Source organism: Falco naumanni, chromosome 9, assembly GCF_017639655.2.
Source record: "Falco naumanni isolate bFalNau1 chromosome 9, bFalNau1.pat, whole genome shotgun sequence".
Lineage (NCBI taxonomy): Eukaryota > Metazoa > Chordata > Aves > Falconiformes > Falconidae > Falco > Falco naumanni.
The window spans coordinates 1,217,991-1,235,248 of NC_054062.1; the positions used below are offsets into that span (position 1 = coordinate 1,217,991).

A 17,258-nucleotide genomic window follows, 5' to 3' on the forward strand; every position below is an offset into this window, starting at 1 on the left:
GGTCTCCCTTCCTCGGCCAGCGCTCCGGCCGCGGGGGCCGGCCTGGCCCCTCAGCCCTCCTTTCGCCGGCCCGGCGCCCCGCTCTGGCAGAGCAGAGTTCCCTCTGGAGACGGGCGAGGCGGGGGCCCTGCACCTTTGCCCAAAACGTGCAGTTTCGGCCCGAATCCTTGGGGGGCTCCTGGGCTGGCTCGGCTCGGCCGCTGCTGAGGGCCTTTGGTCCGAGCGGGATGTGGCTGGGTCGGATGGCGGGTCAGCACAGAGCGGTTGTCCTCGTCCTTTGTGTCTTGTTTGCTGGTGTTCCCGGTCAGGAGCACCTGGCTGCGTCCCTTCTGCCCTTGCGCTGCTCAGTGGTTTCATTCTGGTTTTACAGGGAAGTTTTCAAAGCCAGACACCGGCAGACAGGCAAGAGAGTAGCACTGAAGAAAGTGTTGATGGAAAATGAGGAGGGGGTAACTGCAGCAGCATGGCAGAAGAAGGGGGTAAGTGCCGGAACGTGGCTGGGCTGTGTTTGGGAAGGCCGGGGTGCGGGGTGGGCCCTTTGTCGTCGAAGGCTGATGTTTGGGACGGCATAGATGTGCTTTCACAGAGTAAATGTGTTTCACAATATTTGCAGCTCTAGATACGCTGTATCCTGAACCTGTAAGGGTGTGGACAGGACCCCAGCCCTGTGGCCTTTTTCCTCTCCTGCTGATACTGTGATAACGTTGGGCCTTGTGGCTTTGCCAGGGCCTACGGCTTGTTGCTCACCTTTCTGGCTGCAAAGGCAGCAGTGTGGTGCAGGTCCCTGTGAGGTCACCTGGGCTGCATGGGACAGCTGCTGGGAGGTGGCCCACACGTTCCTCCTCCCGTGCAAAAGCCTGTCATCCCCCCCCAGGCGCAGGGCTCCCCGCTGGCTGTTGTTTGTGGAGGAGCCGGGTAGTGTGTGAGGGGCACGTGCTCAGGGGTGTGCAAGAGAGATGGGAGAAGCTGGGGAGAGAGGTAACAGCTTAAACAGCGCAGGCAGTAGCTGGGGAGGCTTGCTCTGCAGCTTGGGCCAGGCCGTACCGTGTGCCGTTACGAATGTGGAAGATGAGGAGAGGAGGGAGGGGTGCCTGCATGCCTGCCTCAGCACCACACAACCACTCTCCTGTGAAGGAACGTCCCTCCGCAGTGGTGCCCTGGTGGTAAATAAATGTGCACAGTACCGGTGTGGGTGTTTTATTTTAAAGCTCTGATCGGCCTTCAGTGACCTGTGACAGTGCTGCTCAAGCAGGTCCCCTGCCGAGCTGCCACGGTCACGTGTCTCCTGTTCTCTAGGCAGGGGTGGCCTGGTCTCACGCACCCCTAATCCCCGTCCTTTCTTTCGCCTTTCCAGTTCCCCATCACAGCCTTGCGAGAGATTAAAATCCTCCAGCTGCTCAAACATGAGAACGTGGTGAACCTCATCGAAATCTGCCGGACCAAAGGTAGCTTGCGGGGCTCTCTCTCGGGCTGGCTGCCAGCTTTTTTTCAGCCCTCCTTCTCTGCTGAGCGGGCTGGTGTTTTGTGCTGGGCGTGGGGTCCTCTAGCTGAGCATAAGCCTCTGTCCCTGCCTGTGATGCGAGGGGTGATGGTGCACTCCTCTTGGAAAACAGTTTCTTATAGAGTTCGGGTGTTGCTGCACCTTGGCTGGAAAAAGCTGTGGTCAGTGCTGCTGGGATATGGGTGTGCTGTGGCAATGAATGCTGCCCCTATTGGAAGAGTCCTGAGAGGCTTGAGATAAACCCACACTGGAGAGGCTTTGAAGCAGAGGGTTTTGAGCCCGGAGCTGTGCACAGCCAGTTCCCTCCTGTCAGGACCTCTAGCTGTCCCTCTCAGTTGGCTTGCGATGGTTTGTGGCAGCTCTGTGCTGATGCTCCAGCTCCAGCTGGAGACTTGCTTGGCTTTCTGTGGATGGCAGCGACTGCTCGTGCTGTGAGAGCTGGGACTCCACTCGGGGTGGCCCTGAGCTGCTCTTCCACCTCCTCGCTTCTACCTCACGTGGTGTGCCCCTGCTGCGTGACTGGCACGCTCAGTGCGCTTGGCCTGGCTCCGTTTCCAGTCAAGTTGCTTTAAAGCACTTGGTAGCTTTTATACGTCGTTCTCTTCTGTGGATTTGTACTGTAAAAAATACTTTTGAAAGTGACAGCTGATGTTCAAGCCTGCCATTCTCTATATTCAGTCGCTTCCGTGAAATAAAAATGAAAGTGGCAGGTATCTGGTGCTGGTGTGTTTTTAAAAGTTCACTGAACTGGTAGAAGTGTTTGGCCCGGGACCAGGAACTTGAAGTTGCTCTAGTCCTCTACAGCACGTAGATTATAGTCCCTCCAAACAGGTATGAGTAGAAACACTGACAAGTTAATTTTGAATTCACTGTGCGATTAAACAAGTTGTGATGGTTGCATGGCTGGTGTACCCCAGGTAACTATTTTTGTAGCCGTGTCGGTCGTTTGTGTTTTGTTTGAATTCCAGTTTTCACCCAGATCTACTTTGACCTCAGTTTCCAGTAAAGCAGAAATATTGCATGTGCTGTTCTCAAACTTTTAAGCGCCTCTCTTTTTAGGTGGGAAAGGTGTGGTAGGGGCCATATGTGTGTAAGGAATTGCAAACCTGGTACAGCAGGCACCCTGCTGGCTGGCAGAGTGGTGCGTTTCTGTGAGGGCTGAGCTTGGCTGTCATTGTCCAGTAGGAGCTGCTGATCGGCAAGTTTTGCCGATTACAGCTGATGAAAATCAGCTTTCTTTTTACTGTTTTGCATGTGTGCTCTAGGAACAGGATTGAAATAGACTGCTTCATTTGGGGCTTCCTGTTAGTGACTTTAAATTGCAGTTGGAGTTGGAGTTTGAAATCGCTTTGATCCAGAGCAGCCCATTTTCACAGACGATGTTTGAGGCTGCAGAAACCCCCGCTTTCTAATACGCTGTTAGACAGATTTTTCTCCGTTTCTGCATTTTCGCTGGGGCTGTCTTTGCGGGCGTCTCCGTTATCCCTGACGCGATTGGTGGTAGTGCTTGGCTGGCAGCTAGTGGTGTGTGCACCTACCAGCCGTGGCTTGCAGGGAGGAAACCCCACAGCCGTTACGCGCACAGAGCAATACAAAATGAAGCTTTCAAAGATTTTTGTGCCCTTGCCTTGCCTGTCTGATCACGTTCACGACTCTGACCCTCATCCTCTGTTCTTCTGTTGCTAGTTGTGGGTCTTGGGGCCTGCAGGCTGTTTCTGGTTCTGTGTGTGCCTGTGCCCTGAGGTTTTGTCTAGTGAGCGCTGTATGTATGAGCAGCAGGGTGGCCGGAGGCCAGGAGGAGCTGTGCTGGGGTTAAGGGTCCCTCCTTGCTTCTCCCATAGCCTCTCCATACAACCGCTGCAAGGGCAGCATCTACCTTGTGTTTGACTCTGCGAGCACGACCTGGCTGGCCTTCTCAGCAATGCCCGTGTCAAGTTCACGCTCTCAGAGATCAAGAAAGTGATGCAGATGCTGTTGAACGGCCTTTACTACATCCACAGGAACAAGGTACCGGCCAGAGCTGTGCTGTGCTCTGAGGTCACCCTGCTTTCTGTGGCTTTCCAAGGAGTGGGTGTCTTAGCACAGGCTGGAGGGTACCTGAACGGCTTAACCTTTTGGCGTCTGTCCTGGTACAGATCTTGCATCGAGACCTGAAAGCTGCAAATGTCCTGATCACGCGGGACGGAGTGCTGAAGCTTGCGGACTTTGGGCTGGCTCGAGCTTTCAGCCTGGCTAAGAACAGCCAGCCAAACCGCTACACCAACCGGGTGGTGACTCTGTGGTACCGGCCACCAGAGCTGCTCCTAGGTAGGAGGTGATGGGCTCTGCCGGCTTCTCTGTCCTTCTCATTCCCCTGGGTGACTAACGCGACATCTCTGTTTAGGGGAGCGGGACTATGGTCCCCCCATTGACCTCTGGGGTGCAGGGTGCATCATGGCAGAGATGTGGACCCGCAGCCCCATCATGCAAGGGAACACAGAGCAGCACCAGCTCACCCTCATCAGCCAGCTCTGCGGATCCATCACACCGGAGGTGAGGGCGTGAGCGTGAGCGAGCTGCAGAGAGCGGAGGGAGGCGAGAGGCGGTGGTGTGGGCAGGTTCTGGGATCGGCCGTTCCTGGGCCTCTTCCCATGCCCGCTGCTGGCAGGGAGGCTGGGGAAGCTCTGGCAAACTCTGCTTGCCTCCCGGCAGCCCCGTGCACGGTGGGGCACTGCGCTTGCCTTGCTACTCTGTGTAGACTACAGCTGTCCCATCGCTCATGTTAACCTCGTGAGGAGAAAAGGGTGAACCTGCCTCCCAGACCCCCTTCGGCAGGGGTGGCTTGTGTCCTTGTGTCTGAGCACAGAGACGATGCTGGCTGCTCCAGCTGTGAAAGAACAGAACATTGCACGTAGGAATCTGTTCTAGCCTGTGTTTGGGGGTTGTCTCACAGAGAAACACCCTTTGAATTTCTGCTTAAAGAAGGGTGGGGTTTGGGTTTTTTTGTTTGTTTTGTGTTGAGAGGTTTGCCTCTGGTGCTTTGAACTGGTCACCTCGAAAAGCCTCTTCAGTTCTGTCTTGTCACTCGCGGCATCGGCTCCGTTCTGGTGGGAGCATTTAGCTCTTTCTCAGCTCCTTCTTTAATGGCGGCTTGTCCTGCCCTCTTGTGGGGGATTGAGCTGGGGGATCTCTTGGCCGGGGCTGTGATCTGGGGGTTGTGTTGTGCAGGCAGCTGCAGAGGCCTGATGCCTGTCCTGCATGCGTTATGTACGTACATTGGAGGGGTTTTCTCTTGTATGTAAATACCTGGTGTGGTCTCTCAGATCAGGGTTGGGGTAAGTGCTGGTGACTGCAGCAGGCTTTGCTTCCTAAGGATAAAAGGAGCCACAGACATCCTGGTTGTTACTTAGCAATCGGGTTTGTGGCTTTACCTTTCTGGATGCTGTAGCTGGCATGAGCCTCGCTCTCTTGTAGCTCTTTTGTGGGAGAACCAGAAATCCTGGAGCATCCTGCAAGCTGTTTCCATTCCAGCAGGCCTCCGTCCTGACTTGCCCACGTGTCTCCAGGCTTTAGCGTACCCTTTAGGGCCTCCTTCATGCTGTGGGAACAAGGTCTGCCAGTTTGGAGGTTATAAAATAGTATTGTTCTCCCTGCAGACCTCACCCGAATTTGCCTGAGGGTGTTCGCATCAAGAATGGCTTGTCCTCTCTGTAACTATTTCCTCCCAACCCTGCTTTCCTGCCCCTTCCCAGGCTTGGCCAAATGTGGGTAAATACGAGCTGTACCAGAAGCTGGATCTTCCCAAGGGTCAGAAGCGCAAGGTGAAGGATTGCCTGAAAGCCTACGTCGGAGACCCCTACGCACTCGACCTCATCGACAAGCTGCTGGTGCTGGATCCCGCCCAGCGGATCGACAGCGATGATGCCCTGAACCACGACTTCTTCTGGTCCGACCCCATGCCCTCGGACCTCAAAAACATGCTGTCCACCCTCAACCAGTCCATGTTCGAGTACCTGGCCCCACCGCACAGGAGGGGTGGGCACATGCCCCAGCAGCCGTTCCAGGGCAGGAACCCGGCCGCCACCAACCAGGCTGGATTCGACCGAGTGTTTTGAGTGGGGGCTTCCCCAGCGGGGTCCCAGCTGGGCTACTCCGCAGGCTGCATTCAGCGGGGATGTCCTGGCAAGGTCTTTCTGTCTGGGAAAGGACTTTCTTCAAGGCGAAGCGCCTGCTGGCTTTAACTCGGCTCTGAGATCTCGTGCGGCAGCTCAGCCACCACGGAGCCGCTACAGAAGGTGATACCTGCAAGCCTGCAGCTGTTTCCCTGCAGCTTTGTTACAGAGCTCCCGCACCTGCCGGGCGCCGGTTCAGCACGTGGCCTCAACCGTGGCCTGGACCGGCCACGTTCAGTGGCTGCAGGTGAGGGGAGCCGTGAGGAGGAGCTGGTGCTGTGCAGCCTGTCCACCCTGCTGTCCCTGGGTGTATCCCACCTCTGTGCCCCCCCCGAGGGTCTTGCAGCTCTGGGTGCAGGGGGGGCCATCAGATGACCCCCCTGCCTGGACCAACCCCCCGTGACCCTGCCAGTGTGGGACTGGTCCTGGTGGCGATCCCATGGGTGGGTCCTGAGGGCTCCCCCAGTGCTGACCCCCCCTCCTCTCCCCACAGCCCTGCCGCTTTGACTACGCTGTCTTCTGCCCCAACTTCACGGAGGTGCCCGTGGCCAGCAATGCAGGTGAGTGCCGGGGAGCCGGGGTCTTCCCTGGCCCCGCCCCTCATCCCCAACCCCTCCCTGGCTCCCCCTAATCCCTGGCCCCCATCCCCGTCTCTCCCAGACCAGCAAAACTTCAGGGTGACGCTGGAGAGCTCCCTGACCCGCTGCCTGGAGAACCAGCGGAGGTGGACCCGGCTACTGGAGGAAAAGGAGGGGCAGGACCCCTGGCTCCCAGCCCCCCTGCAGCCAGCCCCTGGCCGAGGACCCCTGCTCCTGGTCCCCCCAGCCGCGAGACCCCTCAGTTCCCCAGCCCTCGTGTTCCCCTGCCTGGCCCAGGCACTGAGGGGTGGGTGGCACAGGGCCGGGACCCTTGGCTGGCAGCGCCCACCGCCATGGGGGCTCACCCCCACCCCGCCGCCAGCAGAGGGGCTGTGCTGCTGCGGGAGGCGGCCGCCATCCACGTCCTGGTCACCGGCAGCCTGCACTTGGTGGGGGGGGTCCTTCGGCTGCTGGACCCCGCGCTCTCCCAGTAACGGGGGTGCGCAGGGCTTTGCACCTCTTTTTACTTGAAGCGCCGGTTCTGCCCCAGATGGTGCTCGGAGGTGGCGGGGGGGGGCACGTGGGACCCCCAGACCCTTCCCGGCTCATCCCTTTTCACCCCAGTGCCTTTTGGCTGTGCCCCCCGCAGGGGGGACACTGGCCATGGGGGAGCTGCTCCCTGCCCCCAGCCCACGTTGGTGGGACTGGCTGGGGGGGCCCTGGCCTCTGGGGGGGCTGCCCCAGGCTGTGCCAGGGTCCAGGCGCCCAGGGGCGTAGATGGAGTTTTGAGGGGGCGGTAGATGGGAGCCTCAAGCCACAGCGAGGTGTGGACTAATTTAACACAGGGGAGATTTATTATTATTATTATTATTATTGTTATTGTTATTATTAATAGTTTGTAACTTGGGTGGGGAGCTGGGAGTGTGTGTGGTTTCTGCCCATCACCCCGTGGGGAGCCAGCAGCCCCACACTGCCTCACCCCCCTTAATAAACATTTTGCTGCTCCTAGTGGTGCCCACTGCCTTCTTGGGGGGACCCGGGAGAGGTGCAGGGGGTCACCCCAAGTGCTGGGTCCTGTCCTGGGGGCACCCGCTTTTGCCCCCCACCCCCATTTGAGGGGGAGCCCTGGGGGAGGCTTTGGGGGTAGGTACTCTCTCCGCCCCCCCGGTGCACCCAGCAGCAGGGGACCGCAGGGGGGTTGCAGGGTGCCCCCCTCCCCCGGCGTGGGCTGCCCTTGGGGGGCCAAAGCGTTCGCTGAATGAGTAACGGAGGCCCCCTCCGGGCTCGGCCTGAGATTTGGGGCAAAACCCCAGCTTAATGGGGCTGGGGTGGGTCCCCAAGTCTGACAGTTGGGGACCGGGTGGGCTGGGCGGGGTCAGGCCATGCTGCTGGTGGAGCAGGGGGTGCTCTGGGTGCTGCCGATGCTGCGGTTGGTGCTGCTGCTCTCCGAGGCCGGCACCGTGCTGGAAACTGGCTGCAGTTTGGAGGTGGGACCTGGCTCGTGTCGCGGCGCCGGAGGGAGAAGCACCGAGGGGACCCGAGCTCGGGGCGGCCGGCGGTGGGCAGGATGCTGCTGCCGTGTCGGAGGACGGGCACGGGCTTGAGCTGCTGCTGCCAGCGCTCCGGCACTGCCGGAGGAGCAGGCTGGTGCTGGTGGCTGGCCTCGCACAGCAGCTGGTTCCCCAGAGCACTGGGGGCTGCAGCCCCGTATTGACACACTGGGGACGTGCCCCAGAGCTGAGCCCTTTGCCCAGCACCTCACCCTCTGCACGCCCTACTGCTTCCCTCTGCTCCTCTAGGAGTTGTTGGCAAGGGGAGGTGTAGAGCACCGTGCTGTTCTCCTGCCTTGTACCCACCACTCTTGGGGTGCTCCTGGGACCCCGCAGAGTCCCTCAGCAGGAGCCTGACCCCTAGATTCCCCCCCCTTCCCTGGGGGGAGATGCTCCATCCCCCGTGGTGGCTGCATTCAGCAGGCAAAGCAGGCAACGATGCTGTCCTGGGGACCCTGCTGCAGCCTGGGGAGGGGGCAGGAGGCTGCAAAGGGCTGGTGTGAGGGACTGTGCCCTCCAGGGCTTGCCCTCGGCAGCCTGGACCTGCCGCCGTTCCTCCCTTCCCAACCGCTGTTGAGTCAAAAGGTTCCACGGATTAGCGGCAGACGGGGAGCGGGAGCTGGCGCCGGGGGGTTGGGGTCGCGCGGGGGGTGTCCCGCCGTACCGGGCGCGGGAGGGCAGCGGCGGCCCCTTCCCGAGGCACCGGCCTGCGGGCTCCCGGGTGGGCGGGAGGGGTCCCGGCGCCGCCGCTCGCCGTGCCTTCTGCCGGGGGCGGCCGGTGCCCGAAGGTCGCCCTGCGAAGCGCCGTCCGCCGCGGCAGCCCCGGGAGCGCGGCCAGCAGCCGCGCCGCGTCCCGGGCGGGGCCTCGGGCATCCCGAGCCCGTGCGGCTGCCGGGCGCCGCGGGGGCGCCGGCGGTCCCGGGGCCGGGGGCGGTGCGGAAGCCCCGGAGCTGCCCCACGCTCACCAGGGCAGGATGCGCCGCCGGTGCCGCTCTGCTGCCTGCATGGGGTCCGGCTGCTCGGGGGGTCCCCGCACCGGGGCCACTGGCTTGTCCCACGCCAGGTCCCGCTGCGGCAGGGCCAAGCGTGCGGGCCCGGGGGGCTCGGTGGCCCCCGGCAGCGGCCGTGCCGCGCAGCGGCTGTGCCAGATGCACCGTGCAGGTGCAGCTCCGCGGCTGCGGTTGCGGCCCCGGTTCGAGCCGGCGGGCAGGCATGGTGGCACTGGAGCGCCGCCCGCTCGCACCCATGGGTGGCCTTGTCCCGCCGGGCAGGGGTGGGTGCCGGGTGCTGGGCTGCCCTGTGCCCCCCCGCGGGGCCAAGGGGCACCGGTGGAGGGGTGGCTCCCCTTGCCCAGAAGGAGCCCGTCCGCGCGGCGTCCCCCAAACAGGTGCTGGCACTGCCAGCGTGTCACCGCGGGGCCACGGCGGCAGCCAGCGGGCACGGCTGCGGGAGCCAAACCCGATGGGGTGGATCGGGCTGGGCTGGGCTGGCCCCTGGGGCTGTTGCGGTGGGCCCAGCCCCGAGGCTGCGGTGATGGGCGCCATCCTGATCGCCCCCAGGGATCTTTCCAGGACACCATCCGGACCCTCAACACCCTGCAGACCAATGCCAGCGACCTGGAGCAGGTGAAGCGGGAGCGCAGCGACCCCCAGGCCCAGCTGGAAGCCATGCAGGGCTTTTTGGAGCGGACCGGGATGAAGGTGAGGAGGGGGTCCCCCCATCACCCCACCCAGCCCACCCCCCGTCCCAGCAGTGGTGCCGCCATGACTCCTGGGGGTCTTCTCGGGTGGTTGACCTCTGGCAGGTCGAGGACCTGGATCGACTGAACGTCATCCATGTCACGGGGACGAAGGGCAAGGTGAGGCAGATGGGCAGTGCTGGGGGGCAAGGGGGGGCCTCCAGCCTCTCTGGCTCCGTTTGCCCCAGCACGGGGGGGTTAACGCTGCTGTCTCCCCAGGGCTCAGTGTGCGCCTTCGCTGAGTGCATCCTCCGCAACTACGGGCTGAAGACGGGCTTTTACAGGTGGTTGGGGGGGGGTCAGGAGGGTTTGGGGGGGCTGGTGGCACTGTGCCCGACTGTGCCCCCCTCTCCTGCTCTGCCCCCCCAGCTCCCCTCACCTGGTGCAGGTGCGTGAGCGGATCCGCATCGATGGGCAGCCCATCAGCAAGGAGCAGTTCAGCAAGTACTTCTGGCTCGTTTACAGCCGCCTGAAGGAGACCAAGGTGGGGCTGGCGGGGGGTGCTCCCTCCCTCGAGGACCCCCCCTGGGCCATGTGCCCCAGTGCTGGTTGGGGATGCCCAGCAGCTGTTGACACCCAAACCCCCCTGGGTGCCAGCCCTAGAGCAGGGTGCCAGCCCTGAACGTGGGTGCCAGCCCTGTGGGTGAGGGTGCCATCTCTCGAGCAGGGTGCCAGCCTTAGAGGACGGCGCCAGCCCTGCAGGCAAGGGAGCACCAGGCACATCTGGGGCTCAGCCGCTGCCCTCACGGCCCCGTGGGTGGGGTGACAGCCGGACGGCATGACTGGCAGCAGGAGCCCCCTGCCGCTGGCTGTTGCCTCATGCTGGGGGACCTTGGGGTGCCCTGGAGGCAGGAGTGTCTTCACGCAGGCCCAGGTGGCCTGGGCCTGGCAGGCTGCAGTGTCTGTGCTGTCCCCCATTCCCAGGCAGCACCTGGTGGCTGCCGTGGCCGGGATGCCAGCAGCCACCTCCGCTGCTGCTCTGGCCTTGGCCCCCCCGTGCCCCCCGCCTTGGGGACCAGTTTCAGACACCCCCACGCCAAGATGCTCGCGTTGCACCCTGCCGCAGGCATCGCCGGGGGGACGGCAGCCCCCACCGGGCACGTCTGTGCCCCCCGGGCCCCGTGTCCTGCCCTGGCTGTGGGGTCCCCTCGCCACAGCCCCTGGGTGCAGGAGCCAGGGAGCAGAAAGGCTGTGGAATCCCTGGCGGGTTTCAGCACGCAGGAGACACGGTGCCACGGTGACGTGCTTTAGGGCCACCAGCACCAGGGGCGGTGGGTGCCCCGGGCGGTGCGGCGGGGGGCAGGGGGCTGCTGCGGCGGGGGCGGGGCTGGCGGCGGGGCGGGGCTGGCGGCGGGGCGGGGCTGGCGGGGGCGGGGCTGGCGGGGGCGGGGCTGGCGGCGGGGCTGGGCTGGCGGGGGCGGGGCTTGCGGGGGCAAGCTCCGCCCGCCCAGGCGCTCCGAGGGAGCCGCCGCCGCCAAGTCCCAGGAGGCCTCGGGGGCGCGTTGCTGCGGAAGGGGCTGTGACGCGCGCGGAAGGGGCTGAACGCGGTGCTGTAGCGACGGCCGCGGCAGCCATGGCCAAGCAATACGACATGGTGGAGTGTCCCTTCTGCGATGAGGTCTCTAAGTACGAGAAGCTCGCCAAGATCGGGCAGGGAACCTTCGGGTGAGTGCCCGGGCCGCCCCGCCGTTCGGCCTGCTGCTCGGGGCCGGCCCCCTGGGCCCCGCGGCCCGCCCGCCCCAGGCCCGGGCGCCGCCCGCTTGGGTCTCCCTTCCTCGGCCAGCGCTCCGGCCGCGGGGGCCGGCCTGGCCCCTCAGCCCTCCTTTCGCCGGCCCGGCGCCCCGCTCTGGCAGAGCAGAGTTCCCTCTGGAGACGGGCGGGGCGGGGCCCTGCACCTTTGCCCAAAACGTGCAGTTTCGGCCAGAATCCTTGGGGGGCTCCTGGGCTGGCTCGGCTCGGCCGCTGCTGAGGGCCTTTGGTCCGAGCGGGATGTGGCTGGGTCGGATGGCGGGTCAGCACAGAGCGGTTGTCTCGTCTTTGTGTCTTGTTTGCTGGTGTTCCCGGTCAGGAGCACCTGGCTGCGTCCCTTCTGCCTTGCGCTGCTCAGTGGTTTCATTCTGGTTTTACAGGGAAGTTTTCAAAGCCAAACATCGTCAGACCGGCAAGAAAGTAGCACTGAAGAAAGTGTTGATGGAAAATGAGAAGGAGGGGGTAAGTGCAGCAGAATGGCGGAAATAGGGGGTAAGTGCCGGAACGTGGCTGGGCTGTGTTTGGGAAGGCCGGGGTGCGGGGTGGCCCTTTGTCGTCGAAGGCTAATGTTTGGGACGGCATAGATGTGCTTTCGCAGAGTAAATGTGTTTCACAATATTTGCAGCTCTAATACGCTGTATCCTGAACCTGTAAGGGTGTGGACAGGACCCCAGCCCTGTGGCCTTTTTCCTCTCCTGCTGATACTGTGATAACGTTGGGCCTTGTGGCTTTGCCAGGGCCTACGGCTTGTTGTCACCTTTCTGGCTGCAAAGGCAGCAGTGTGGTGCAGTCCATGTGAGGTCACTGGGCTGCGTGGGACAGCTGCTGGGAGGTGGTGCTGCCCACGCGTTCCTCCTCCCGTGCAAAAGCCTGTCATCCCCCCCCAGGCGCAGGGCTCCCCGCTGGCTGTTGTTTGTGGAGGAGCCGGGTAGTGTGTGAGGGGCACGTGCTCAGGGGTGTGCAAGAGATGGGAGAAGCTGGGGAGAGAGGTAACAGCTTAAACAGCGCAGGCAGTAGCTGGGGAGGCTGCTCTGCAGCTTGGGCCAGGCCGTACCGTGTGCCGTTACAAATGTGGAAGATGAGGAGAGGAGGGAGGGGTGCCTGCATGCCTGCCTCAGCACCACACAACCACTCTCCTGTGAAGGAACGTCCCTCCGCAGTGGTGCCCTGGTGGTAAATAAATGTGCACAGTACCGGTGTGGGTGTTTTATTTTAAAGCTCTGATCGGCCTTCAGTGACCTGTGACAGTGCTGCTCAAGCAGGTCCCCTGCCGAGCTGCCACGGTCACGTGTCTCCTGTTCTCTAGGCAGGGGTGGCCTGGTCTCACGCACCCCTAATCCCCGTCCTTTCTTTCGCCTTTCCAGTTCCCCATCACAGCCTTGCGAGAGATTAAAATCCTTCAGCTGCTCAAACATGAGAACGTGGTGAACCTCATCGAAATCTGCAGGACCAAAGGTAGCTTGCGGGGCTCTCTCTCGGGCTGGCTGCCAGCTTTTTTTCAGCCCTCCTTCTCTGCTGAGCGGGCTGGTGTTTTGTGCTGGGCGTGGGGTCCTCTAGCTGGGCATAGGCCTCTGTCCCCACCTGTGATGCGAGGGGTGATGGCGCACTCCTCTTGGAAAACAGTTTCTTATAGAGTTCGGGTGTTGCTGCACCTTGGCTGGAAAAAGCTGTGGTCAGTGCTGCTGGGATATGGGTGTGCTGTGGCAATGAATGCTGCCCCTATTGGAAAAGTCCTGAGAGGCTTGAGATAAACCCACACTGGAGAGGCTTTGAAGCAGAGGGTTTTGAGCCCGGAGCTGTGCACAGCCAGTTCCCTCCTGTCAGGACCTCTAGCTGTCCCTCTCAGTTGGCTTGCGATGGTTTGTGGCAGCTCTGTGCTGATGCTCCAGCTCCAGCTGGAGACTTGCTTGGCTTTCTGTGGATGGCAGCGACTGCTCGTGCTGTGAGAGCTGGGACTCCACTCGGGGTGGCCCTGAGCTGCTCTTCCACCTCCTCGCTTCTACCTCACGTGGTGTGCCCCTGCTGCGTGACTGGCACGCTCAGTGCGCTTGGCCTGGCTCCGTTTCCAGTCAAGTTGCTTTAAAGCACTTGGTAGCTTTTATACGTCATTGTCTTCTGTGGATTTGTATTGTAAAAAATACTTTTGAAAGTGACAGCTGATGTTCAAGCCTGCCATTCTCTATATTCAGTCGCTTCCGTGAAATAAAAATGAAAGTGGCAGGTATCTGGTGCTGGTGTGTTTTTAAAAGTTCACTGAACTGGTAGAAGTGTTTGGTCCGGGACCAGGAACTTGAAGTTGCTCTAGTCCTCTACAGCACGTAGATTATAGTCCTCCAAACAGGTATGAGTAGAAACACTGACAAGTTAATTTTGAATTCACTGTGCGATTAAACAAGTTGTGATGGTTGCATGGCTGGTGTACCCAAGGTAAATATTTTTGTAGCCGTATCGGTCGTTTGTGTTTTGTTTGAATTCCAGTTTTCACCCAGATCTACTTTGACCTCAGTTTCCAGTAAAGCAGAAATATTGCATGTGCTGTTCTCAAACTTGTAAGCGCCTCTCTTTTTAGGTGGGAAAGGTGTGGTAGGGGCCATATGTGTGTAAGGAATTGCAAACCTGGTACAGCAGGCACCCTGCTGGCTGGCAGAGTGGTGTGTTTCTGTGAGGGCTGAGCTTGGCTGTCATTGTCCAGTAGGAGCTGCTGATCGGCAAGTTTTGCCGATTACAGCTGATGAAAATCAGCTTTCTTTTTACTGTTTTGCATGTGTGCTCTAGGAACAGGATTGAAATAGACTGCTTCATTTGGGGCTTCCTGTTAGTGACTTTAAATTGCAGTTGGAGTTGGAGTTTGAAATCGCTTTGATCCAGAGCAGCCCATTTTCACAGACGATGTTTGAGGCTGCAGAAACCCCCGCTTTCTAATACGCTGTTAGACAGATTTTTCTCCGTTTCTGCATTTTCGCTGGGGCTGTCTTTGCGGGCGTCTCCGTTATCCCTGACGCGATTGGTGGTAGTGCTTGGCTGGCAGCTAGTGGTGTGTGCACCTACCAGCCGTGGCTTGCAGGGAGGAAACCCCACAGCCGTTACGCGCACAGAGCAATACAAAATGAAGCTTTCGAAGATTTTCGTGCCCTTGCCTTGCCTGTCTGATCACGTTCACGACTCTGATCCTCATCCTCTGTTCTTCTGTTGCTAGTTGTGGGTCTTGGGGCCTGCAGGCTGTTTCTGGTTCTGTGTGTGCCTGTGCCCTGAGGTTTTGTCTGGTGAGCGCTGCATGTATGAGCAGCAGGGTGGCCGGAGGCCAGGAGGGGCTGTGCTGGGGTTAAGGGTCCCACCCTGACGGTCCCTCCTTTCTTCTCCCATAGCCTCTCCATACAACCGCTGCAAGGGCAGCATCTACCTTGTGTTTGACTTCTGCGAGCACGACCTTGCTGGCCTTCTCAGCAATGCCCATGTCAAGTTCACGCTCTCAGAGATCAAGAAAGTGATGCAGATGCTGTTGAACGGCCTTTACTACATCCACAGGAACAAGGTACCGGCCAGATCTGTGCTGTGCTCTGAGGTCACCCTGCTTTCTGTGGCTTTCCAAGGAGTGGGTGTCTTAGCACAGGCTGGAGGGAAGTCCTCCACCTCTGGAGCTGCTGGCACCAAGGAGGTGCTGGCACCAGGCGCCCAGGGAGGGTACCTGAACGGCTTAACCTTTTGGCGTCTGTCCTTGTACAGATCTTGCATCGAGACATGAAAGCTGCAAATGTCCTGATCACGCGGGACGGAGTGCTGAAGCTTGCGGACTTTGGGCTGGCTCGAGCTTTCAGCCTGGCTAAGAACAGCCAGCCAAACCGCTACACCAACCGGGTGGTGACTCTGTGGTACCGGCCACCAGAGTTGCTCCTAGGTAGGAGGTGATGGGCTCTGCCGGCTTCTCTGTCCTTCTCATTCCCCTGGGTGACTAACGCGACATCTCTGTTTAGGGGAGCGGGACTATGGTCCCCCCATTGACCTCTGGGGTGCAGGGTGCATCATGGCAGAGATGTGGACCCGCAGCCCCATCATGCAAGGGAACACAGAGCAGCACCAGCTCACCCTCATCAGCCAGCTCTGCGGATCCATCACACCGGAGGTGAGGGCGTGAGCGTGAGCGAGCTGCAGAGAGCGGAGGGAGGCGAGAGGCGGTGGTGTGGGCAGGTTCTGGGATCGGCCGTTCCTGGGCCTCTTCCCATGCCCGCTGCTGGCAGGGAGGCTGGGGAAGCTCTGGCAAACTCTGCTTGCCTCCCGGCAGCCCCGTGCACGGTGGGGCACTGCGCTTGCCTTGCTACTCTGTGTAGACTACAGCTGTCCCATCGCTCATGTTAACCTCGTGAGGAGAAAAGGGTGAACCTGCCTCCCAGACCCCCTTCGGCAGGGGTGGCTTGTGTCCTTGTGTCTGAGCACAGAGACGATGCTGGCTGCTCCAGCTGTGAAAGAACAGAACATTGCACGTAGGAATCTGTTCTAGCCTGTGTTTGGGGGTTGTCTCACAGAGAAACACCCTTTGAATTTCTGCTTAAAGAAGGGTGGGGTTTGGTTTTTTTTGTTTGTTTTGTGTTGAGAGGTTTGCCTCTGGTGCTTTGAACTGGTCACCTTGAAAAGCCTCTTCAGTTCTGTCTTGTCACTCGCGGCATCGGCTCCGTTCTGGTGGGAGCATTTAGCTCTTTCTCAGCTCCTTCTTTAATGGCGGCTTGTCCTGCCCTCTTGTGGGGGATTGAGCTGGGGGATCTCTTGGCCGGGGCTGTGATCTGGGGGTTGTGTTGTGCAGGCAGCTGCAGAGGCCTGATGCCTGTCCTGCATGCGTTATGTACGTACATTGGAGGGGTTTTCTCTTGTATGTAAATACCTGGTGTGGTCTCTCAGATCAGGGTTGAGGTAAGTGCTGGTGACTGCAGCAGGCTTTGCTTCCTAAGGATAAAAGGAGCCACAGACATCCTGGTTGTTACTTAGCAATCGGGTTTGTGGCTTTACCTTTCTGGATGCTGTAGCTGGCATGAGCCTCGCTCTCTTGTAGCTCTTTTGTGGGAGAACCAGAAATCCTGGAGCATCCTGCAAGCTGTTTCCATTCCAGCAGGCCTCCGTCCCGACTTGCCCACGTGTCTCCAGGCTTTAGCGTACCCTTTAGGGCCTCCTTCATGCTGTGGGAACAAGGTCTGCCAGTTTGGAGGTTATAAAATAGTATTGTTCTCCCTGCAGACCTCACCCGAATTTGCCTGAGGGTGTTCGCATCAAAAATGGCTTGTCCTCTCTGTAACTATTTCCTCCCAACCCTGCTTTCCTGCCCCTTCCCAGGCTTGGCCAAATGTGGATAAATACGAGCTGTACCAGAAGCTGGATCTTCCCAAGGGTCAGAAGCGCAAGGTGAAGGATCGCCTGAAAGCCTACGTCAAAGACCCCTACGCACTCGACCTCATCGACAAGCTGCTGGTGCTGGATCCCGCCCAGCGGATCGACAGCGATGATGCCCTGAACCACGACTTTTTCTGGTCCGACCCCATGCCCTCGGACCTCAAAAACATGCTGTCCACCCACAACCAGTCCATGTTCGAGTACCTGGCCCCACCGCGCAGGAGGGGTGGGCACATGCCCCAGCAGCCGGCTAACCAGGGCAGGAACCCGGCCGCCACCAACCAGACTGAATTCGACCGAGTGTTTTGAGTGGGGGCTTCCCCAGCGGGGTCCCAGCTGGGCTACTCCGCAGGCTGCATTCAGCGGGGATGTCCTGGCAAGGTCTTTCTGTCTGGGAAAGGACTTTCTTCAAGGCGAAGCGCCTGCTGGCTTTAACTCAGCGCTGAGATCTCGTGCGGCAGCTCAGCCACCACGGAGCTGCTACAGAAGGTGATACCTGCAAGCCTGCAGCTGTTTCCCTACAGCTTTGTTACAGTACTCCCACACCCTCCCCCCCCTCGCCCCAGCTGAAGTCTGTACTGGTTGTGTTAATCTTGTAGAACGATTGTTATGGAC

At 60.3% G+C, this 17,258-nt stretch overlaps 3 protein-coding genes across 3 annotated transcripts; all 3 read left to right on the forward strand.

Moving 5' to 3' along the window:
- The first annotated feature begins 2,392 nt into the window (after positions 1 to 2,392).
- On the forward strand, positions 2,393 to 6,306 carry LOC121093752 (cyclin-dependent kinase 9-like). The gene is given in 8 exon segments (XM_040606588.1): positions 2,393 to 2,418; positions 2,561 to 2,574; positions 3,319 to 3,387; positions 3,390 to 3,508; positions 3,637 to 3,808; positions 3,885 to 4,033; positions 5,233 to 5,775; positions 6,146 to 6,306. Coding segments are annotated over 7 exon segments (912 nt in total). The 3' UTR covers positions 5,596 to 5,775; positions 6,146 to 6,306.
- A 1,306-nt stretch (positions 6,307 to 7,612) lies between these two features.
- LOC121093753 (folylpolyglutamate synthase, mitochondrial-like) lies at positions 7,613 to 11,041 on the forward strand. Its single transcript, XM_040606589.1, has 6 exons — positions 7,613 to 7,717; positions 9,340 to 9,480; positions 9,585 to 9,638; positions 9,738 to 9,802; positions 9,888 to 10,002; positions 10,970 to 11,041. Exons 1-6 carry the CDS (start codon positions 7,613 to 7,615, stop codon positions 11,039 to 11,041), a joined length of 552 nt encoding a protein of 183 aa, XP_040462523.1.
- Positions 10,992 to 17,257, forward strand: LOC121094066 (cyclin-dependent kinase 9). Its single transcript, XM_040607224.1, has 7 exons — positions 10,992 to 11,183; positions 11,648 to 11,729; positions 12,632 to 12,722; positions 14,633 to 14,799; positions 14,991 to 15,162; positions 15,239 to 15,387; positions 16,587 to 17,257. Exons 1-7 carry the CDS (start codon positions 11,092 to 11,094, stop codon positions 16,950 to 16,952), a joined length of 1,119 nt encoding a protein of 372 aa, XP_040463158.1. The 5' UTR covers positions 10,992 to 11,091; the 3' UTR covers positions 16,953 to 17,257.
- The last annotated feature ends 1 nt before the right edge of the window (position 17,258 follows it).